General features: G+C 41.9%; 1 protein-coding gene across 1 annotated transcript in view; it reads right to left on the bottom strand.

Annotated features, from left to right (window-relative positions):
• ZC2HC1A (zinc finger C2HC-type containing 1A) overlaps positions 1-25453 on the bottom strand; it is a 59181-nt gene that overhangs the window by 12540 nt on the left and 21188 nt on the right. Inside the window, exons 2-7 of the mRNA XM_026662724.2 lie at positions 18597-18673; positions 17208-17324; positions 15257-15398; positions 13565-13713; positions 12594-12690; positions 11523-11631 (exon numbers count right to left, since the gene is read on the bottom strand). Of these exons, the coding sequence (XP_026518509.1) occupies positions 11523-11631; positions 12594-12690; positions 13565-13713; positions 15257-15398; positions 17208-17324; positions 18597-18673 (691 nt within the window). The remainder of the gene's footprint in view (positions 1-11522; positions 11632-12593; positions 12691-13564; positions 13714-15256; positions 15399-17207; positions 17325-18596; positions 18674-25453) is intronic.

Genomic DNA, 25453 nt, shown 5'->3' with positions numbered 1-25453 from the left:
GAGCGCTCTCCTGTCCGTTATTCACGTAGCTGAAGTTGCGTAACTTAGACTGATCCCCTCTCCCTCCCCCAATGTAGAGCAGGCCTTAGTCATCTCTTTTCTAAGCTGAAGTCCCAGTCTTTTCTAATCTTCCTTGTATGAAAGCTGTTCCATACCCCAGATCATTTTCATTGTCCTTCTCTGTGCCTTTTCCAATTCTAATATTTTTTTTTTTGAGTTGGAGTGACCACAACTGCACACAAAATATTCAAGGTGTGGGCATACCATGAAAATATAGTGACATTATAATACTTTCTGTTTTATCGTCTCTCTCTTTCCCCATGGTTCCTAACATTCTATTAGCTTTTTTGACTGCTGCTGCACATTGAGTGGATGTTTTCAGAGAAACTCTCTTTTTCTTGAATGGTAACAGCTAAATTTAGATCCCATCATTTTGTATGTATAGTTGGGATTGTGTTTTCCAATGTACATTACTTTGCATTTATCAACAATGAATTTCATCTGCCATTCTATGGACCAGTCACCCAATTTTGTGAGATCCCTTTGGACTTAACTATCTTGAGCAATTTTGTGTTGTCTGCAAATTTTGCCATCTCATTGTTCACCACTATTTCCACATAATTTATTAATATGTCAAACAGCACAGGTCCAAGTACAGATCCTTAGGGGACCACACTATTTACCTGTCTCCATTGTAAAAACTGACCATTTATTCATGCTCTTTGTTTCCTATCTTTTAACCAAGTATTGATCCACGAGGGGACCTTTTCTCTTATCCCTTTAGTTTGCTTAAGAGCCCTTGTTGAGGGACCTTGTCAAAGGCTTTAGATAGGCATTTCCCTTTAGAAAAATCACACTGACTCTTCCCCAACACATCATGTACATTTTTGCATCTGATAATTTTGTTCTTTACTGTGGTTTCAACCAATCTGACTGGTCTGAAGTTAGGTTTACCGGTCTGTAATTGACAGGATTGCCTCTGGAGCCTTTTTAAAAATTTGCACTACATTAGCTACCCTCCAGTTATCTGGTACAGAAACTGATTTAAGTGGTAGGTTACATACCACAGTTAGTAGTTCTGCAGTTTCATATTTGAGTTCTTCAGAACTCTTGGTTGAATACCATCTGGTCCTGGTGACTTACTGCTGTGTAATTTATTAATGTGTTCCAAAACCTCCTCTACTCACATCTCAATCTGGGACAGTTCCTCCTCCTAAAAAACAATGAGTTGGGTGTGGGGGTCTCCCCTATAACCTCAGCCGTGAAGACTGATGCAAAGAATTTATCTGGCTTCTCTGCAATGGGTCTGTCTTCCCTGAGTACTCCTTTAGCACCTCAGTTGCCCAGTAGCCTCACTGACTGTTTGGCAGGCTCCCTGCTTCTGATATATTTAAAAGTAATTGCTGTTAGTTTTTTGTTTTTAGCTAGTTGCTCTTAAAATTCTTTCTTGGCTTTCCTTATTATATTTTTACACTTGACTTGCCAGAGTTTATGCTCCCTATTATCCTCAGAAGGATCTGATTTCCAATTTTTAAAGGATGCCTTTTTGCCTCTAACCACCTCTTTTTACTCTGCAGTTTAGAATTACAACATAAAATGGAGCTACAGAATTTTCTTATTACAAAATTATGTAAAAGCAACAGTGCATTTTAGAAATCGCCTTTAAAACAGTTGTGGTTAATGGCCTTATCTGAATAGCAATTCTTTTTAACAATAGTCTCATGCAGCAGTGAAGGAGTGCCACCTAGAGGGCAAAAGTAAATCTGCATCCTTATGGTTTTACTTTTAACTGCTAGTAGAGTCTTCTAGTTTTAGCTATCTGTGCACAGATATCTGTGCTTCCTTCCCTCCACCACACAAAATACCTACTCTAATTCTAGTAGTGAGAGGTATATTGTCTGGACTACAAATAATACATTGCATTTCTGTATCTTTCATCTGAGGACCTCAAAGCACTTTATAATTGTGAATCAATTAAGCCTCACACCATCTTTGTAGCAAGTATGGGACCACTTTATCTAACACAGAAATGGAAGATGTCAGTTGTTTAATAGTATACAGAAACACTATTCCACAGTTTATCATAGGACGTGAAGAACACTGTATTTAGTTGAAAATTCAGGCATGATTTAGTTAGAGTGAATACAATTATTCAAGTTGGAATACGGCCAGGACATTGGGGTTCATCTGCTTATTTTCATGAAAACTGTGTGGACTCTTTAATGCCTAAAAGTGATTGAGACCTTAGTTTTATGTTTCACTTGAAATATATTACTTCAAACAGCACACCGTCCCACAACTCCATGCTCAATAATTGGTTCAGTATTGACTCAGAGGGAAAAGTGACACTTCCTGCAGCATGTTACTTGGAGGTCTGACACCCTAGTGCAGGGGTCAGCAACCTGCGGCATGCGAGATGATTTTGAGTGGCACTCACACTGCCTGGGTCCCGGCCACCGGTCCCGGGGGCTCTGCTGCCATCCTGGGCCCCCTGCCACCTGGGGTCCTGTCTGCCGGTCCCGCTCAGCCCGCTGCCGGCCCCGGGTCCCAGCCACCGGTCCCGGGGGCTCTGCTGCCAGCCTGGGGTCCTACCACTGGCCCCCTGCCACCCAGGGTCCCATCTGCCGGCCCCGCTCAGCCCGCTGCCAGGCCCCGGGTCCCGGCCACCGGTCCCGGGGACTCTGTTGCCATCCGGAATCCCATTCGCCGGCCCTGCTCAGCCTGCTGCCAGGCCCCGAGGACCAGCCGCCGGACCGGGGCTCTGCTCCTAGCCTCAGTCCGGGACTCTGCAGCCGCCCCCAGCTGTGGCCCACTGGCCCAAGCCTGGGGCAGTGAGGGGTGCAGACAGGGGCAAGAGAGGGCACAGCTCAGCACCTCCACCTTAAAAATTGTTCCAGCACCACTGTACTGGGATATTTTTAAGTCCTGATTTGCTGCTTACATCACTATCACGTCACATGGAACAGCGCATTGCGTTTGATGTTGTGCCGTCTGTCGTGATTTTTTCCCCCCCACTGTAAGTTGAGGGGTATATTTGACAAAATGTCAGCTCCTAAGAAAGCAAAGTTAGATGTCTGTTCATTTCAGCCTTCTTGGACAGACACATTTGGATTTATTCAAAAGAAGGACCGTATTGTTTGTGCTTTCTGTTGTGAAAGTGTTGTTTGTCGCACATCAAGTGTTCGACGACATTTTCAAACGAAACACGAGAAAACCTTTCTTGACGAAGGAGACAAGACTGAATCGATCAAAAAGGCAGTAGCAGGATATGAGAAACAAAGCAGTGTTTTTAAATGATTAAGTGTAAGTAAAAATCAAGCCACGGCAAATGGTTCTGGATCTTTATGAAACCCGGAAGGCATTTGTTGTAAAACTAGCAGTTTTTTCTCGGGATATTCGAACTTCGACTTTCCGCTACTTCCAACACATAAAAGAACTATTGACACGTTGCATTGTCGGTGTCGATGAGATTGGAATGTACATGCAAGAACTGGAATCAGAATTTTCTGACAGATTTCAAGATTTCCAGCGATTTGGCCCAATGCTTGCTTTTCTAATTAAGCCTGAAAAGTTCAACGAAAGCGACTTGGATTTGTTTGTATTTCAGGGGATGGGTTTGAAGATTTCGAAATGCAGCTCATTCAGTTAAAAAGATCAGAATTGTGGGCATCAAAGTTTGGAGATCTGCGGAGCGCACTTAAAGCTACCAAGAGAGATCATGGGGCCTCTATTCTGACCTGCTGGACATCCCTGCCAGTGAAATTTAACTGTTTGAAGAAAATTGCGTTTGCAATGCTTTCAGCATTTGGATCCACATACCTGTGTGAACAGGTATTTTCACACATGAAATCTGTCCTCTGTCCCTCTCGGAGCCGGTTAACCACTGATCACTCAGAAGCCTGTGTGCAGCTTAAAGTATCCAAATACGTGCCAGACACTGGAAAACTCAGCAAGAAAAAGCAAGGGCAAGGATCACACTAAACTAATAAGATTTGCATTTTAATTTAATTTTAAAGGAAGCTTCTTCAACATTTTAAAAACCTTATTTACTTTACATACAACAATAGTTTAGTTATATATTATAGAGAGAGACCTTTTAAAAATGTTATATTGTATTACTGGCACGCAAAACCTTAAATTAGAGTGAATAAATGAAGACTTGGCACACCACTTCTGAAAGGCTGCCGACCCCTGCCATAGTGCTAACTATGCCTGAACTTGTTTATCTTGTATGGTATAATGAAAGCACACAGCAGTATGGTATACTTAAAGGTAAGTATCTAACATTCTTTTACTGTGTAAATTATCCATAACAAAGTAAATAAGAAAATAAACTCTTATGCTTTGGCCTTATGAAGGTAATTTTTTGAAGGTCTTAAAGCTCCTTTTGAATTTTTAAAAGGGATTTATTCTTCTATATTTCTGGATGCAATTTAGTTATACTTTAAATAATAAATATTTTAATATGAAAAATGTTTCATCTTGATAGAAACTTTATTCTAATTTACCCTTTCAGAATGTTGATGATTAGAGACTGTCTCATTATACTCTATTCTGATTTATCTGGATATTACATAGAAAGAACTACATTAATCTCTCTGTACCTGTTTCATATCTGTAAAATGAGAATAAAGGCCAAAATTGTCAAAGGTGTCCATTAATTTTGGGTGCCCAACTTGAGATGCCTAAAGCCGGATTTTTCAGAGTACGGAACGTTTTTATAGCCCTTTCTATTTTCAAAACACAGCTGCTATTGACTTCATCTGCTGCTATGGGTACTTCAGCACTTCTGCAAATCAATCTGCAGGGTCTTAAGTTGGGCACCCAGAAAATGAGGAACAGGGCTGGCTCCAGGCACCAGCCCACCAAGCTTGTGCTTGGGGCGGCACCTGGAGGGGGGTGGCGCGGTGCTCCGGCCGCTGGGGACAGCGTTGCCACAGTGGGCTCACCGCTCTCCCCCGGCGCTCTGGCCGCCGGGGAGAGCGGAGCCCCGGCCGGGCTCTCCGCCCTCCCCCCCGGCGCTCCGGCTGGTTGGGGAGAGCGGCCCGCGGCCGGGATCCAGGGGGGGGGAAGAGGAGGGGAGGCTTTTTTGCCTGGGGCGGCAAAAAAGCCAGAGCTGGCCCTGATGAGGAACACAGTATCAGTGGCCAACTGTGAAAAATTTGCTTTCGGTGACTTACCCAGCATCACACAGGAAATATTTAGCAGAGGCACAGATAGAATCAAGCTCTCAGAAGGGGCATTCAACTGCCTCAACCACGAGCCCATCCTTTCTCTTTCTGCCATCCCTTGCCTCACTCCCTACACACCTTCCTTTGCAACATATGAAGCAGGGGTCCTACAGTGAAGTCTCCTTCATTGTATAACCCTGGTTTATGCCCAAATCAGGTCTATCCTGTGTACTGAATGAGGCAGGGAACCGTGGGGAAAAAAACAGTATGGGATTATGTAATTAAAATGTCCACATAAGTCGGCCAAATAAAGGCAACCTTAATTCTAGCATTTCCTAACTTCTGAATGCTTGACTTTGTAAACCTTAATAATGTTCTTTTAATGTAGTATTTTTCCAGTGTAATTTAAGTTTAAAAAACATTCTGTAAAAACGAAGTACATCTAGGAACATCTTATTGACATCCATAAGGGTTATCAGCAGGTTTGTGACTTTTAGATCCAGAGAACAGACCTCCACCTCTTAAACTAACAGAATAATTGGTAGCAGTAATAGGCTGTTATCCTCCATGCAGACCAGCCGTACAGATGTGTTTTTAGAACTTACAACTAGAAGCATGAACTTTAAACAGGAATATCCACACCACAGTTAGAAAGATTATGGAAGGAGCAGAAAAACAAGGAACCAACAGGAAAGCCACAGGCTAAATGACATTTCTGAAAATTATATTTAAAAATTTTAAAAACTGAAGGAATAATAAATTGGAAGGAATACCACTGCATATTTGTGCAAGTTTTAAATTGCTCTGCTTTAAAAACGTGTCTTTAGATAAAAATTCATTTCACTGTTTGAAAATAATGTCTAGTCAGTTATGCAATTCTCTAAATAAAGTTTGCTCCAAGCCATCTGCAAGATGCTGCTTAAGGCACTCATTTGAAGTGGCCATACAGGTGTTCTTTAATTTCTGGGGGCTGGTCTACACTACAGCTGTAAGTCGACCTATATTACGGTAATGTAACTGAAGTTGACATAACTTAGGTCGATTTACAGCAGTGTCTACACCGCGCTGTGTTGACGGGAGACACTCTCCCACCAACTTACTTTACTCTTCACGGGGAGCTGGAGTACAGGAGTCGATGGGAGAGTGCACTGTCATTGATTTAGCGGGTCTGGTGAATCAATCGCAGCAGTGCCGATCTAGCCATAAGTATAGACAAGCCCTAAGTATCAAAAGAGGAAATGGAAGATGTTTTCCTTTATTTTCTTCCTTTCCCCACTACATTTTCTAAAGCAGAGACAGATTGAAGGAAACCACTCAGTGAGCAAATGAACTGGGAAATTAGTTCAATATGGGAATTCCAAAGAGGGAAGAGTCAGACCTACCCCCATGTCACCATTTGAGACTGACTGGGGAGCTCTACCCACAGCAGGGGACCCCTTGACAGACAGCTAGGGCTTAGTGCTGAGTCAGGAGCCATCATAGCCACTCTATCACCGCCTGGACCTGTTCCCTCATCACCAAGAGAGACTATAATTGGAAAGCTCTGCCCATAGCAGAGGACCATTGCAAACAGAGGGACTCAGAGCCAGGCTGAGATCATACCTTCTGTGGGTGTTTCTATTTTGTAATCTTGTCCATCTGCGACTCATCATACCAGTTTTCTGCACCATAGCATTTATCCTCCTCCTCCCTCCTGACACTGGCTCCATCTCCCTCGTTACCCACCCTCCTTTACAGTTCCCACCACCTCTGGCTACTCCTATTCCCCTCTCCATCCCAAGCTTCTTCCTTCCTCCCACCACCACAAATTCAGGTCCCACATCTGCATCCTCCTCCTCATCTCTGGTGACATTTGCCCCAACCCTGGCCCTCCCTCCATCTCCCACACTCACTCCTGGCACTATGTCTGACCCCCTCGTACTACCATTCCTAACCTCAGACTTAGGCCCCTTGTTCCCCATCCACTGGTCCCCTTCTCTTGCTCTCTCAGGAATGCCCACTCCACCTCTAAAATAATCACAGCTATCCACCACCTCGTTATATCTTGTTCCTTTCAGCTCCTGGCTCTCACAGGGGCCTGGATCCCTTTGACTGGTACTGCCTATGCAGCTGCCCTCTCCTCGTTACACACTCCCTGATGTGGATCAGACTGTGGGGGGAGTACTGGGTTTCTCCTCTCCCATTCCTGCCACTTCCAACACCCTCCTCCTCCCCTTTCACACTCTTTTTCCTCTTCTGAACATCACTTCTCTGGCTCCTCTTATCTCCCTCCTCTATGCTGCCATCATCTATCACCGACCCAACTCCTTCTCATCAGCTGGGGATGGGCGACAGGGAATGAATCACTTGATTACCCCTTCTGTTCATTCCCTCTGGGGCACCTGGCATTGACCACTGTTGGGAGATAGGATACTGGGCTAGATGGACCTTTGGTCTGACCCAGTATGGCCATTCTTATGTTCAGCCTCTCTCCCTAATTTCAACTCCTGGCTCTCTCTCTTCCTCCTCACAATCCCCCACATTCATCCTCAGTGACTTCAATGTCCATGTTGATGGCCCACCCCTTAGCTGCACATTTCCTCACCCTCCTAGCCCATGGCTTTTCCCTCAACCTTTTCATTCCACCTGCAGCCCTGGATCAACTCTTCCAGTCCCCAAGAAGGCCATTCACTTGACTTGGTTTTTACCAACCATGGTGCACTCTCTCTCTCATCTCCCCGTTGCTGAGTTCCCCCTCTCCAAATTGGTCATCTGGTCTCTTTCAGCAGTGTTCCTCCCCTACCAACCCTTGCCCTCATGTCCTGTCAGTCGGCCTTTCCATGACTGCCAGTCTATCAGCATTAGATGGCTTGTTGTCTACTCTCAGTCCCCTCCTCTCTGCTTTCTCTCCCTACCTCTTCCATGACTGTTGAGTCTTTCCATGCTTCACTCTCCTCTACCCTTCACTATTTTGCCCCTCTCTCCCATCACAACCCCTTTGTCTCTTTCCCCTCACAACACAAACATGCTGTAGCCTCTCCCTTCTTTAAAAAAAAAAAAAAAGAACAGAAACCTTAACCACACTTACTTTTCCCACCACCATCTCATGTACCTTTCACCTCTAAGCTCACTGAATGCACTTTATACAATCCTTGTCTGGAGTTCCTCTCCTCCAATTCCATCCTAGACCCTCTCCAATCTGGCATTCACTCCTTCCACTCCACTGAAACTGCTCTCATCAGTTTCTAACGACCTTTTCCTAGCTGAAGTTCAGAACCAGTACTCCATTCCCATCCTCCTTGACCTGTCAGCTGCTTTTGACACATTTGGCTTCTGTAACTCTGTCCTCTCCTGGTTCTTGTCCTATCTCTCTAATTACTCCTTCAGCATGTCCTCTGGAGGATCATCACCATCCACTCTCAAACTTTCTGTGGGGGTTCCACACACTTCTGTCTTTGGTCCCCATCTTTTCTCCCTCTACATCTTATTGCTGGGTAATCTCATCCGCAAACATAAATTCAACTACCATCTATGCTGAGAACTCACAGATCTACCTCTCTACTTCAGACTTGTCTCCTTCTGTCCAAACTAAAATCTCGGCCCCTCTCTCTTTGACATCTCCTCATGGATGTCTAGCCATCAGTTCAAACTCAACTTGGCTAAAACAGAGCTTCCAATATTCCCATCCCTATCCTAAGTCCTCCTTGCTACCTACTTTCACAATCACTGTGGACAACACCACTTTCTGCATGTCACTCAGACCCATAACCTGGGTGTCATCTTCAACTTGGACCTCTATCTCTAGGTCATCACATATAGACTATGTCAAAGTTTTCTTGATTCTTTCTGCATAACATCTTTCAGAGACGGCCTTTCTTATCCATCCACACAGCTAAAACTCTCATTCAGGCTTGCATCATTTCATGTCTTGATCACTACAACAAACACCCTTTTCTCAGGCCCTGACAAATCCAAATTTCCCTCGTTCACATCCTTTCAGATTGCTACTGAAAAGATGATTCTCCTCACCCATTGCTTCAACAATGCCAACCCTCTTTTTGAATCTCCTGAATGACATCCCCTCTCCACCACATCAAACATAAGCTACTTGTCTTTACTTCCTGGACCCTACATGGCCTATCGCCACCCTACTTATTGTCATAAAATCACAGAAATGTAGTGTTGGTAGGTACCTTAAGAAGTCATCAAGTCCAGTCTCCTGCGCTGTGGGAGGACCAAGTAAACCTAGACCATCCCTGACAGGTGTTTGTCCAATCTGTTTTTAAAAGCCTCCAATGATGGCTATTCCACAATCTCCTTGGAAGGCTAATTGCAGAGTTTAACTACCCTTATAGTTAGAAAGTTTTTCCTAACATCTTAACTTAAATCTCCCTTGCTGCAAATTAAGCCCATTACTTCTTATCCTACCTTCAGTGGCTATGGAGAACAATTGATTGATTGATTTATAACAGCCCTTAACATGTTTAACGACTGTTATCAGGTAGCCCTTCAGTCTTCTTTTCTCAAGACTAAACATGTCCAGTTTTTTTAACCTTTCCTAATAGGTCATGTTTTCTAAACCTTTTATCATTTTTGTTGCTCTCCCCATTTGTCCACATTTTTCCTAAACTGTGGTGCTCAGAACCGGATACAGTACTCCAGCTGAGGCCTCACCAGCATTGAACAGAGTGAGACAGGTTAACCTCCCATGTTTTTCATATGACACTCCTGTTAATACACCCCAGAATGATAGCCTTTTTTGCAGATGAATCACATTGTTGATTTATATTCAATATGTGATCCACTGTAACCCCCAGATCCTTTTCAGCAGTACTACGACTTAGCCAGTTATTCCCTGATGTTGTAGTTGTACATTTGATTTTTCCTTCCTAAGTGAAGTACTTTACACTTGTCTTTTACTGAATTTTATCTTGAATTCAGACCAATTTTCAAATTTGTCATGGTCTTTTTGAATTCTAATCCTGTCCTCCAAAGTGCTTGTAATCCTTCCTAGCTTGGTGTTAACTTATATTTTATAAACATACTCTCCACTCCATTATCCAAGTCATTAATTAAAATATTGAATAGTACCAGACCAAGGACTGATCCTGCAGGACTCCACTAGATATGCCCTCACAGTTTGACAGCAAACCATTGATAACTACTCTAAGTATGTAATTTCTCATTTACTATAGAAATGTCAAGACCTGTCTCTGATTGCCTAAGATATCAGCCTTCTCTGCCCACTTGTTAAGTATTCAAACAAGCACCTTCGTGCTTTCTCCCATGTTTCCCATCCTTCAAAACCCTCTTTTTCCATGATGCCTACAAAAAAACACTTGACAACAGTTAGATCACTAGTGTGCAGACACCACTGCCTATCATGCTGACCAATATGGTCTCAGTATTTCTTGGTACTCCTCCGTCTGTCTGTATCCATCTGTCTCGTCTTATTTCTTAGATTGTAAGCTCTTTGGGGTGGGATCCATCTTTTTGTTCTGTGTTTCTACAGTGCAAAGCACAATGCGGTCCTGGTCCATGACTGGGGCTTTTAAGCACTATGGTAATACAAATAATAATAATAATAATCTAAATGCAACAATTTCTAACTTTACAGTTTGGCATCATTTCTTCCTTTTCTGTTTCTCCTTCTACTTCCTTATTTCTTTCTTCTCTTCTCTTCATATTTCTGTTTTCAGTTTCTAATTCTCACTTATTTTCTTACCCTTTCTTGTATCCCTACTTATCTCTTTGTCTTTACCTCTGATCTCTTTCTTGCACACATCTCTTCCTGCTTCCCCCATCATGTTCCTAACAGTACATGCTTATCCTTCCCCTTAAGGCATACACAAAAACTACCTACCCTGCTTCTTGAACTGCATGAAGCTGTGACAGAAGCACTCTAGAGAGGAGTGAGCCCACGAAGCTAGCTGCTGGAAGAGGGAAGGAGTAGGAAAGGCTGCCACAGAATGGGGGAGGAGAAGTTGGGTTGAGGGAGGTCAGGATGGTGGCGCTACGGAAATCGTTGGGAACTGAGCTGATCCATAGGGGAGCGAAGCTTTCTCAACATCAAACCCTTTTACATAGTCAAGGAGGCATTTGTCAAGCTTGATGGCCCTTAAACTTACCACTTCCTAAACCGTAATCATAGCATGCTATGTAAACATACCATGCCAAATTCATCTTTGGTTCATACACAGAAAAGTCAATAGAGTTAAATCAGGGATGAAATTGGCCCATTTCATCTCTATCATTAATAGAAAGAATAGTAATTAGTTTAAATTATATTGAGAGCATAGAGAACAACTAACATTTTTTAAATTATCATCAGGGACAAATCAAACGTTAACTACAAAATTAATGTGGACTTACCCTGCTTGAGGGCTTGTCATGCTCACTGAATTTTTATGAGCTGGAGATAAGGTCTGAATTTTGCTTCCAGAAGGCCCACCTGTAGATAACACTTTACTCGTAGGTGTACCTTACGATATAAAGAAGCTAATATTAGATTTTGCTACTAGATGCAAAAATAGTATTCTTGTATGATAACATGTACGGCCCACATTGGAATCATTAGAAAACTAATTAGAAATAATTTCTGAATATATAACGGCATTAGCAAGAGTATTAATAATTGCCTAGAAAATTCACAGAAGTCCAGTGAGACAATAAGGTCTATTGTATTCTAAAATAAGGGGCATGGGTTGGTGCGTTCTGCATTTTAAAGAAAATTCTATAATGCAGAGGGCCTGCATAACTGCAATAATGAATTTTAGAGAGATAAATGATAGGTGCCTATTTGTGACTAGAACAGGGTCCAATGTTTACAGAATTTGCTTTACTATACATGTATTTTTAATGCTTACTAGTATATGCAGTGTACAAATTTATTAGAAGAATTTACCAACCAAAAGAAAAATCTGACTTCAAAGGCTGAAATTAAAAACAAAGTTGCACTGATCAGTACACAGAGGTCCCAGTTAAACAAAGTACTTAACCACATGTGCAAGTCCCAGGGACCTCACTAGAACTATGATTAAAGATATGCATGTACTAAAGCGTCTTGATGAACTGAGACTGAAATCCCTATTTTAGGACATTTACTAAATCTTTACTTTAACTGATTTTTTGTTGAGTAAATAACTTTATAAATAAACATTGTAATGTGCGCCAATCACAAATGTAGCCAAAGGCCTGAGATTACAAAAAAATAGGAAAAGCAACTGGAAATAGTATGCAAGTAAAAGCCAGTCGCCATTTAACTCACTCGTGTGCTACTGTTTGAGTTCTATGAGTTCCCCATAAGAAGCTTTTATGTCCTGTCTTTCTCTGTGTGCACCACTTGTACAACTTTACAGCTACTAAAATTATACAATCTTGATTTCATAGTTGGAAATCAGTTATTTAGAAAGTAGATGCATAATTCAAAATACCAGTTCATACCTACAACAGTTTTGCTAACATTACTTGGCTGTGGTAAGCGTGATGAGGATGGTGTTGATCCTGCAGAAGGTGCCTTTTTAACTGTAGCAGGCTTGTACTGTAACAATGGACATAAAACTCAACTATAACATAATTAATTATTTAGCTGTTTAATCAAGTAATTAAATGTAACGTGAAAGATTGTTAGCCTGTCTTCCCACCCCAGCTCCTGAAATTACCATCAGTCAGCATTGCTTCTGGTACAGTGGTTGAAGAAATTGTTTCTACTGGTTTGAAAGACATTTCCTATCCATATAATGTAAAATACTGTAGAAAAGGTTAAAAAAATTCTAACTGGTAGAAACCTTTAAATTGTATCCCATTGTATCTCTCCCTAAGAGCAACTCCCATCTCAACAGTCTGCTCAAGTAGCTCTTCAGACGATGGATATACAAAATACTGCTGTCCAACTTCTCATATGTCCCATGAAGCAGAGCCATAACTGTCATACTCTAGTATCTTCACTTGCTCTCCAGTTGTTTCAGAATCCAGTTCAAATTGCATTTCTTGTTTTTATGATGTTCTATGAACTTGTTTCAACCTAGTCTACAAACTTTGCCTCTCTGTACTCATCATCCTAATGCCGCCATGAACCTTCAGTAATTTGTATATGCAGAAGTCTGGAGAACTACTTCTCTGCCATTTCTCATAATCTCCACCTATATTTATGAGAGAGCTTTCTTTTCTCTGACTCCTATCATCTGGGAAAGTGTTCTTGCATCTCTACACCTGATTAACTCTCACCCAAAAACCAAAACTTTCCCCTTGTCTGTGCCTCTTGATTTCTCTCTCCCACAGCTGTGTTATTCTGGAGTTGTATTATTTAACTCTATAAGGCATTTTGTGATACACCTAAAATGATTAACTGACTTGGCTTAACAATCACAAAGACATAAAAGAAATCACCAGTCAAAGAAAGTATTATAATTCACCTGTGTTCGAGCAGGCAGCTTCCCTTTTGCATCAGCAGCCAATTTTCCTTTATTACTAATACGTGCTGCCTGTTCCTTGCAGAAATTGATGTGCCTGTCAGCTGCATTTTCATTAAATCGTCTCTGGCAATATGGGCATTGAATGTAATCTTAAAACAAAACAAAAAGCACCTTAACTTGAAAAAGGGGACATGAACAATGACTGGTCTTTCAGGCAATTGTGCACCCACCTTACAGTAATTTCTTCTAGACTATATTTCTCTAGTTTGCTTATCAGAATGTCCTACAAGATTGTGTCAAAAGCCCAATTAAAATTCAAGATATATCATGTCTACAGCTGCCCTGCAGCCACTAGGGCCCTTTGCATTTAAAGGACCTTAGTTATGGTTGGGGTTTGAAATACATTTTCAAAAACTTTACTACTTAAGTCCCAAAAGATAACAGCAGCAATTTCAAGTTTTCACTGATACTTTTCAGGCAAGTGAACAATCCATCGTGCATATTGAAGGCAATACTAAAAAATGAGGTCACATCTGGAACAGGGGAAACTGAATCAAGGGGAAAATGTAGCTCACATTAGAGGCCTTCTTAAACAGGCTAATTTGTGGGCGTGTTGTAATTCAGGATGAACTTTATGACTACAGTCTCTCTTACTTTACAAGAGGAACAACTTTTATTAATTTTGCAAAAGCTAGGAAGAACTACGCTAAAATTTATAACAATGAAAGACAATCCTGGCTTCTATGTTCAGTTTTTAACAACCAAGCCACCTGGCTAGGAGGAATACAGTTCTCATTGTCCTGTAGCATTGCAGTGGTTGAATGCAGGTTTTCGACATGTTACTTAATCAAAACAAGCAGACATAAACATATGCAGCAAAGCACACCCCAGATTTGATGCAGCTACAAATAAATAGCTCAAATAAAGATGCTTTATCAGCCCCATCAGGCAATTGTTCACTGGCTTGCTGAAGGGACCACAACAAAACCTATTTGCGGACACAGTCAGTCAAAGTGAGCATTCAACAGGAGGGAACACTAGTACAGGACAATACCAGTGATATTCTGCATGACCTCAATTTCAAACAAGATGTACATTATCCATAACGTTAATTAGTTTTCTTGACTTTAAATTTGGCACAGTAGTCCAGAAGAGTATAATATGTCAGTCCAAATCTTGGGACATAGACATATATTATCAGATAAATGTGAAGTCTTCACTTGACTATAGGTAGCTATCAGAAAAATAAAAATAAGAAAAAAGGTATAACAGCGTGAGATCTATGTATGATCCTCAGCATGATTCTCATATTTTGTAGGGGGGCCTACTTTTTAATGGAAGATTTCCTTTTCCAAAAAAAGGAACAAAAACCTGACTAATCTCATAAAAGTTACATATTTCCCTCAGCTCCTTAGCCAACTGCCAGATTGTTCAATAACACTTTGACATACATATGTTAAAAGTGAAAAAAAAAATCAGAGAAAATGGGATAACAAAAATAATAGGACATAAACAATTCTTAGCCAGTCAGAATAAGTAACCACAACTCATCAGCTGCTTAGCTGTTATCAGATGACAGTTCTCTGTACGCATTCATGAACATTTTATTCCAATATATTCCTTATCAATTCAACACATACAACATATCAAAATACTTTACGAACATCTACAGCACTTCACCATTTCACATACCTGGATCATATGAAGGTGGAGGAGGGGGGGGAAGTTTTCCACCCTCTTTGAGAGTTTGATCTAGTCCTTTGGCTGCTCGTATAGTTGCTATAAACTCCTCATGCTTTCGTCTCCAGTTGGACTGTTTTTTGGGGGGTTCTGGCTAAGAAGCCAACAGAAAAAAAACATGTTATGGGTTTTGGGTTCTTTCATTGTACAATAAATACATTTCTGCTTTTATTATGCAATATTTAATACCATTATATTTAAAATCCTGACTGACCCTAAAGCTAAGGAAGACAAATAGCTCTCAGGGTTTGCAAAGAAGAGTATGGCTGACGCCTTAGACCAAAAAAAAAGAAAAAGAAAAAGAGAAACTTGGATATTCAGTCTCAGCACAAGGATGGCAAAAGATTTTGTGTCACAAATATAAAGAGCAAATACTTTTATCAGCAACATGATTGGTATTTCCTGAAAACTTGATCTCTGATACTCTTTTTCTCTCTGATCCCTAGTGCAGAACCAATGCTTAGTGTGACATAGTGGGATATGTCTGCAGCAACCTATGAACTCCATTTTATACTGTAACTTCTATTTCAGGGGTGGCCAAACTGTGGCTCGCGAGCCACATGCGGCTCTTTTACCATTCAAGTGTGGCTCGCAAGCCCTCTCCGCCCCCGCATTCTCCACCTACCAGCTAGCGTGGGAGGGAACTCAGGATCTCTGCCTTGCACTAGTGTGGTAGGGTAGGAGCTTCTGTCCAGAGCGGAGGAGGCTTTCAGGGCTTCAGCCCTGTGGGGTGCACATGCTGGGGCTCAGGGCTTCAGCAGGAGTGGGGCTGAAAGTCCAAGCCCTGGCTCCCAGCAGGTGTGCTCCAGCTTTCGAATTTCTGAAGATTGTTGTATGCAGCTCGGCAGGCCAGTAAGTTTGGCCACCCCTGTTCTATTATGTGTTATGTGCTAAACACATGTAAAACTTTCCCCAAGGCAAGTCTATTATGATGTACCCTGCCCAGGAAAGGTGCTTGTCATCTTGTTCAATGACTGTCACTGAGAAGCCATCACAGAGCAATCTAGGGCAGCAATTTTAATTGTGTCTCAACTGCTGGTCCAACTCCATGGAACAATGGATTTTCTACACAGGAGCATCAGCAAAGCTAGTAGATCTGCAGCTGCCCAGCAGAGAACATGGCAAAAGTAGAGAGACTGTATTTAAGAGGGGACATCCACTGAGAAGGCAGGAGGGATGCGGCCTAACCTCAAACACTGACAGGACTTGTAGAAGGGGGAGATCAGAGCAGGGATGCACCTCAGGACTTTATTTTTTTAAAGATTTGTAATTCTCCAGTGCTTTTAAAGAGAAAAGTGACTTGGCTAAGCCAGTGTTCCTGGCTTTCCTGTAATCTTATCCCTGAAAGGTTTATACCTACAGTTAGGTGGAACTCTGAGGCACTGGTTCCAGAGTCTGGGGCAGCTGGATTACAGAGTCCCCACATCTTAAGGTAGGGTTCAGACCAGTTAGCTTAGACGCATGTAGGACCCAGTGGTTAGGTCCAATCATGGCCATCCAGAGGGAAACTGGACAGGCTGTTGCACTTTGAATAGTATACTAATTTTCAAAACATTTGTACTGGTCCTTCAGATTTCAGAATTATGTCATTCTGATTACAACCTTTTTCTTCCTATATTTCGATCACAATATGATTTTAGTAGCCAATGTCTTATTAAATGACACAGGTTACTACTTTATATCACTGGAAAGCTAGGTCTGTTTCTATCTAAATTTCAATTTTTTGCAAGATAGTGGACCTTAAAATTATTACTGCTCTCTTGATCTAACTGCACGTTTTAGCTATGTTTACCATATACAGCACTGGCATTCCTTGCACATAAGCAATGAATTAACCACATAATACATGCACGTGTATGGTATTTTGTCAAAAATGATAATATTCAAGAGTTTATTTACCTACCCGGGGCTTTAGAGGTTTTACTGTGGAAATATCAGTTCCTTCTGCTCTCTGTCTGCTGGAATCAAATGTCTTCCTTCTCCTAGTAGCAGTTTTTTGGCAAATAGGTGTATGCTTTTTCTGTAAGAAAAAGAGGAAAGAAATCTATTGTATGCAATATTTATATTTGGATACAGAACAACATGAAGTTCTTCCTTATCAGCTATTTCAATCACCAAACAAAAAATAACTAGGGCTGTCAAGCGATTAAAAAATGTATTGCAATAAATCGTGTGATTAAAAAAATTAATCATGATTAATCGCGCTGTTAAACAATAATACAATACCATTTATTTAAATATTTTTGATGCTTTCTACATTTTCAAATATATTGATTTCAATTACAACAGAGAATACAAAGTGTAAAGTGTAAAGTTATTTTTATTACAAATATGTGCACTGTAAAAAAAAGAAATAGTATTTTTCAATTCAACTAATACAAGTACTGTAGTGCAATCTCTTTATCATGAACTTTGAACTTACAAATGTAGAACTATGTAAAAAAAAAACTGCATTCAAAAATAAAACAATGTAAAACTTTAGAGCCTAGAAGTCCACTCAGTCCTACTTCAGCCAATCACTCAGACAAACAAGTTTGCAGGAGATAACGCTGCCTACTTCTTGCTTACAATGGCACCCGAAAGTGAGAACAGGTGTTCGCATGGCACTGTTGTAGCCGGTGTTGCAAGATATTTACATGCCAGATGCGCTAAAGATTCATATGTCCCTTCATGCTTCAAGCACCATTCTGCTCAATAACAATTCAAAGCACAGCGGACCGATGCATGCTCATTTTCGTCATCTGAGTCAGATATCACCAAAAGAGTTTGGTTTTCATTTTTGTTGGTTTGGGTTCTGTAGTTTCTGCAGTGGAGTGTTGCTCTTTTAAGACTTCTGAAAGCATGCACCACGCCTTGTCCCTCTCAGATTTTGAAAGGCACTTCAGATTCTTAAACCTTGGGTCCAGTGCTGTGGCTATCTTTAAAAATCTCACATTTGGTACCTTCTTTGCCTTTTGTCAAATTTGCTGTGAAAGTGTTCTTAAAACGAACATGTGCTGGGTCATCATCCGAGACTGCTATAACATTTTCAGAAGTGAGTAGAAATTATAAGTGCCTTTAAAGAGGCCTGATTTTCACAAAGTGCTGGGCACTGCACTCTGAAAATCAGATTCCTTTAAGGTGTTTCAAGTTGGGCACCCTAAAAAAACAGGAACTCAATATCATTAGTAACATTTGAAAATTTAAACTGAGATGCTTCGCTGCACTGACCATGTCAGAGGTATCAGCACAAGGTTCTCAGATTGATATACCCATTCCAAAAGCAAATAGAAAATATCATCACGTTACTCACCAGTGCTGCTGGAAAGAATGTCCTTCCACAAATCTTGCATGGTGATAGTTCTCCAGCTGGTACTATAATATCATTTTCTAACAAAAATAAAAATAAAACATGCATATTTATTATAAGCAAACTGAATTTTTCAACCTTTTGCCAACTTTAGTTATGTAAAAATCTTATCTTCCACCAAGTATTTCCTGACCTTGCTGACCTTATATACTTAGCAACATTTTCATTATACAAAAACATTTCCATCTGAAATACTGTCGAGAAATAGTTGAGAATACTATAATTACAAGACAAATATTTTGAATTTATTTTTCTTTTTGGCAATCCAATAGTTGAAACTAAAGAAAGCAAGCTACAAACATACCAGAGATTTTAAGTCAGAACACTAATTCGCTTCATTGCTCTTCAATAAAAAGGAGGTTTGGTGTCTGGATTTAGAGTATCACTTTTTCCATTGTATCAGTAGCGGAAACTATGAAAGCCAATGGGAAATTTGCCAAAGCCCTGGTCTACACTATGAGTTTAGGTCGAATTTAGCAGCGTTAGATCGATTTAACCCTGCACCCGTCCACACGAAGAAGCCATTTTTGTCGACTTAAAGGGCTCTTAAAATTGATTTCTGTACTCCTCCCCAACGAGGGGATTAGCACTGAAATCGACCCTGTTGGGTCGAATTTGGGGTAGTGTGGACGCAATTCGACGGTATTGGCCTCCGGGAGCTATCCCAGAGTGCTCCATTGTGACCGCTCTGGACAGCATTCTCAACTCAGATGCACTGGCCAGGTAGACAGGAAAAGCCCCGCGAACTTTTGAATTTCATTTCCTGTTTGGCCAGCATAGCGAGCTGATCAGTACAGGTGACCATGGAGTCCCAGAATCGCAAAAGAGCTCCAGCATGGACTGAACGGGAGGTACTGCATCTGATCGCTGTATGGGGAGATGAATCCGTGCTATCCGAACTCCGTTCCAAAAGACGAAATGCTGGAATATTTGAAAAAATCTCCAAGGGCATGAAGGACAGAGGTTATAACAGGGACCCGCAGCAGTGAAGCCTACCAAAGAACCAGAGAGGCAAACGGCCGCTCCGAGTCAGAGCTCCAGACATGCCGCTTCTATGATGAGCTGCATACCATTCTAGGGGGTGCCCCTACAACTACCCCACCCCTGTGCTTCCCTCCTCCCCCACCCCTCCCGGGCTACCTTGGCAGTTATCCCCCCATTTGTGTGATGAAGTAATAAAGAATGCATGAATTTGAAACAACAATGACTTTATTGCCTCTGCAAGCGGTGATCAAAGGGGGGAGGGGAGGGCGGTTGGCTTAGAGGGAAGTAGAGTGAACCAAGAGGGTGGGTTTTCATCAAGGAGAAACAAACAGAACTTTCACACCCTAGCCTGGCCAGTCATGAAACTGGTTTTCAAAGCTCTGATGCACAGTGCGCCCTGCTGTGCTCTTCTAACCGCCCTGTGTCTGGCTGCGCGTAATCAACGGCCAGGCGATTTGCCTCAACCTCCCATCCTGCCACTCTCACAGATATTGTGGAGCACACAGCAAGTAGTAATAACGATGGGAATATTGGTTTTGCTGAGGTCTAACCAAGTCAGTAAACGGCACCAGCGAGCTTTTAAATGTCCAAAGGCACATTCTACCACCATTATGCACTTGCTCAGCCTACAGTTGAACTGCTCCTTACTACTGTCCAGGCTTCATGAGCCATAGGAGCAAGGGGTAGGCTGGCGTAGGTGCGACCGTGCGATGCTGCCGACTGGGAGAGCAGCCTAAGGCAGAAGCCTCCAGCTGGCATGATATTCCAGACAGGACTGAATCTCCATTAGACGAAACCTAAAGAAGAGAATGACCTGGAGTCATTCCCATTTTTGTCTATAATATTTTTTTCCTACATTTCTGAACCCCACACTGACAGGAGATCTCTGTCTCTGGCATGCTTCCAGCTTCATAACCATAATCCCACGTGAGTTCGGTTCCGGCTTTCACATGCCTGTTTGTGAAGAATGCCACCAAAGGGAAATTTCTGTTGTGCGTCTCTACAAAGACACTCTGTACAAAGAGATTTGGCCAGCAGCTATGATTAAGAAATCGGCCCACATTTCCTTCTTTTGTGGCATCCAATAAATAAATACCCCAGGAAAAGGAGTAAAACCAGCATTTTTTTCCTACATAAGTCAGCAGGAACAAGTAAGAATCAGTAAATCTGAAGTCATAGTGCGTCTTCCCTTACCAATCCCCTGAGCCACTCATTCTCCCCCACATTTCCCAATAGCAGAACAAATACTTTACAGTAACCAACTACTCACCATAAATTGGTGCTCAAATTCACCATTAAAAATAACAGACTAGGTTGGACACACTCAGTGAATCTAGAAGGATTGTTAGAAGCCCATGGCAAAATGATAACATCGTTCTACAGAATGAACACCAATTAGTCCTCATTGGAGCTGTAGAATCAGTAGTAGTGAATTTCCTTACAGCATTCTTAACATTTCTCTGCTGCTGTTGGCAGACAGCCAACTTACAAAAATATTTCCCAAGAGCAATTTCTTCTGCCAAAAATAACCCAGAAAACAAAAATGCTATTTTTTTAAACTAACAGGGAAAGTTCCAGACATTCTACGTGGGCCTCAACATTTTCAGGGTTGTGCCCCTCTTACCCCTGGAGGGGGTGTGTACAGGGGTAAGGGAACAAAGTACTTAGGGAGGTTGTGGAATCTGCATCATTGGAGGCTTTTAAGAACATATTAGACAAACACCTGTCAAGGAAGGCCTCGATAACACTTAGTCCTGCCTCAGTGCAAGGGACTGGACTAGATGACCTACTGAGGCCCCTTTCAGTCCTGCATGCCTATGATTCTATATTTCACATTTTTAGCTCATTAATTTTTGCACTTTTTGGAAAGAAACAATATTTTTGAGCACCATGCATGAGCAGGTCCTTTATCACGGCATAATGTGACCCACATTTCCTATTGTAAAACTAATTTTGACAGTAATCTTGAGATATATTTAATGACATAAGTCATAATCAAACTTCCTTTTCCATCATTTAAAAAATATATAATTGCATTTCAGCACAATCACTCAAATGCCACGCAGTAGCATGGTACTCCCATCAGATAACACTTAAACAGCAACAGTAACTAGGATGCTTGATTTTGATTAAAAAATACTGTTGCAAACCAGATGAAAATTGTCTTCACATCAATCAATCAAACCATTTTAGTCAATTTTCACACAGTTCCTGTGTGCTGACAGAATTGCACACATGCCACCTCAAGAGAATGATGGAACACGCTCCAGCCGACTTTGTCCCGGCAGACCAGGCAATTTCTTCCCCAGTCTGGCTCATCCCCTCTGCATTCAAATCAGACGGCTTCTTCCTCAATGTATCCTGGCTGCTAGTCCCTTCAGCTATGTCTACCCAATGTAAGCCAAGGGTTAGTGGGACTCAAGTCAGCTGACCTATGTCATGGAAATCTGGACCCAAGCATCTGCACTGCATTTTAAGCCTAGGATAAGAATTTTCTGACCTATGCTCAAACCTAGGGCTCTGGCATTCACACTGCAGTGCACAGACCCAAGTCAAAGTAACTGTATCCCAGAGTGCCTAGCATCACCCCCATGTTGACACTCTAGCCCTAGGAACATGGTGCACTGTGGAAAAACTCTACTGCCCCCACCTCGTTTCCTAACTACGGCGGTGCTATTGATGGGACTCAGATGCCTATAAGGAGAACCTGAGTTCTTGGCTCAGCCCTGACCGGGGAGGGATAACCCCCAACACCCCAGCAGCCAGGAACTGCCTCCCACCTGGCTACTTTGCTCCTTGTTCTGGGCAAGTGCCACGCAGCAGCAAGGAGGAGCAGGAGCTGCTGCTGCAGAAGGAGCAGGAAAGGGGAATGGGCTCGACCAGAAACTAATGGCACTTCCAACCAGCTGCACTAGCTGCCTGCAGCTCTGCTACTTTGCTGCCAGAAACTGTGGACAACTCCTGGGACCTGAGGCAAGCCATGGCTGAGTGTACACAGGAAACCCTAGGTCCCAGTTTAACATGGGTCTCAGACCCTGCAGGGTCCTGGGATGCTGGGTTCGAGCCCTAGGTTAGTACAATTGTATTGTGGACACAACAGGGTTTTGGCTTGAGCCTGGGCTCACACTCAGTCTTAAACTGTGGTGTAGACATACCCTTTGAGAGCACAAGAGATACAGGCTCCCTCCCCTCAGTTCCAATGCCTGGCTCCTCCCAGGCATGGAACAACAATAAAAGGGAAAAGAACATATTGGGACAAATTGCTAGTAAATGTCAGGAACTCAGCTGCTTAGTTGCCTAGAAACCCAATGAGCTCACTGGGACCAATAAGTGACTGTGCTCCACGATTGGTCAGAAGAGCCAACAGATCACCATTTAAGCACTGTAACAACAGCAGCACAGTGGGTGCTCAATGCATTCCACAGTTGCAGGTGTGCCGGGCCTGCTTCTGGTCCAGCTTGTTGACTTGAATTTTATGAGTTATATGTTATGGCTCGCCACTGGTCGCATCTGACCAGAAGATTTATAGGTTCTTGTCCAATTCAGACTACAGGGTCCGAGAACTCAGACAGTTCTATATTGGGAGAGGACTCTCGGGGTGCTTGGCAAAAACACTTACACTGAGGACAATACCAAATTGATAAAAACTTTATCGAGATTAACAAAAGAACAATAAATGCTATGAAACTTATGACTGCAAAACAGTAAAAGAATCCCAAACTCCTGGTGGTAACATTTCTATTGTAAGTACCTTAACCTAACATACTCACACCCTTCCTTGAGGACCCGGTAATAGGAGGTGAAGGACCAGCCTTACTCCTGGCATACCCGATAACCCGATGGTTCTGGCTTCCCCAGTAGTTAGGAATGTTCAGTTGTTATACTATACTACACAAGCTGAGCTGATAGCGTGATAGAAGATAGAATGATAGGTAGATAAAAAAAGATAGTCTATAGAATATAGGAGAACAAAGAAAAGAAAGAGCTTCCTAAGATATCCTTACATGGTGTGTTATAGGATCCTGACGCTATGTAATTCAGGCCCAACCTACTATACCCAAATCTTATTTCTGAAATGTATGGGTACCCTTATCCTATAGGTTAGTGGATTATGACACTTACTTTCTACATATTAATAAGGATTGTTTTATTCCAAAAACTGCCAACCTAGGCTTCCTTGGCAACTTCCAGGTTTGTGGTATACCCTGCGGTTACCAACCGGTTGCAAACGCCCGATAAATCTGTTCAGTGTTGTGTGTAGTTCCTCCCTTTGGTTCCCCAAAGTTTAGGGACCCTTTCTATCTGTTCCAAAGGTTGCCAGCTTTTATGCTGACTTACCCTTAACTGATTATACTTTTAGCTATTTAGCAGATCTTACCGGATACAAGCTGGCAGGCTTCTTGCATTTCAGCAAAACTTATTCTATGTCTACTTATTAGGAAACACATATCATATGCCTCAACACATCCTAATTTCATAGGAATTAAAACGGATAAAATATAAGAATCGTATATGAAATGGATTAATTCAGAAAGAGAAACATATTTCATACGGCTGGCTGGCTGGCTGAGTAGGATCTAATAGCTAGCAAAGTAAGGTGAGAGGGCACTGAGACTGGTTGGGCAAAGAGACTGGAAATGGCAGGGACCATACTTGGAAAGGAAGCCGGAGCAGAAGGCTAGGACTGGAAGGACAAGGAGATTGGCACTGAGATAAGAAGCCTGAGGAGTGGAGACTCGGATAGGGACCAGGAGCAAGGCAGGGACAAGTTGGAAGAGACAGAGCAGAAGGCATCAACCTTGGCGGGGGAACAGGCAGAAGAGTGTGCTCCCTAGAATATACTCCCCTCCAGAGCCTGGAATGCAACCCAAGATCTCACCATTCCTCTGATGTCAGCAAATGTGTGTACTACTCACTGACAAAAAGTCTCATTGTTTTCTGGTGTTAGTTCACAGAGGATGACCACCTACTATTTATTGTTATCTTTTATTCCACTAGCTGAAGTGGCAGATGTCTGTGCAACACATTTAAAGGTTCCACCCTACTGAGGAACTATGTGAGTGTCAATATGAAGCCACCTGATGGGATTTGTTGTTTTTTTTCAGTTTGCCTTTTTACAAATCTAAGAAATTATATAAAAAATAACTGTGTTAAAAGAATATAATTAAGATTGCAAAGTCAAGCATTCAGAGGTTAGGAAATGCTAGAATTAAGGTTGCATGTGCAATCTTAATTTGCATCCTCTTGTTATGCATTATGATGAAGACTTTAAATATACATACTAGTTTTTCCATATGACCCCTGCCTTATTGGGTGCAAAGGATGGCTCTGCACTAGGGATGACTCATGGTTCTGTAGTAAAGGAGACTGTCGTCTGAAGAACCTCTGCTTCATCTCTTCAAGAAATCAAAAGGTGTGTAATGAATGAGGCAGGGGATCCCTACTAGTAGGCAGGGACTGTCTGCTAGTCTGGTTTGTACCGTGCCTTGTACTCTGGGGCCCCATCCTCGGTTGACTCTTAGACACTACTATACTAATCATTACTAATAATAAGTTGTGTCAGAGTTATAAAACTAAGCCATAAAAATGGGCTTTCTGCCCACCCCCTCCACCTTCATAGACGAAAACCTCAATTAAACCCTACAAAATTCTTATTGAAAATAATTTCGTCTATGAGCACTCTAAGGCCTTCAAACTTTAAGAAAAACATTGATGGTTTAAAAATGTTTTACAGAAGATGTCATTTACTTCTGCTAACTCATTTTCTCTCAATGGTCCAAATCTTGTAACTCCTTAGATGCTTAAAGATAGTATAT

The sequence above is a fragment of the Terrapene carolina genome, unplaced genomic scaffold (assembly GCF_002925995.2).
Source record: "Terrapene carolina triunguis isolate 2854851 unplaced genomic scaffold, T_m_triunguis-2.0 Scaffold58, whole genome shotgun sequence".
Taxonomy (NCBI): Eukaryota; Metazoa; Chordata; order Testudines; family Emydidae; genus Terrapene; species Terrapene triunguis.
This window is presented reverse-complemented; position numbering and strand designations above follow the sequence as displayed.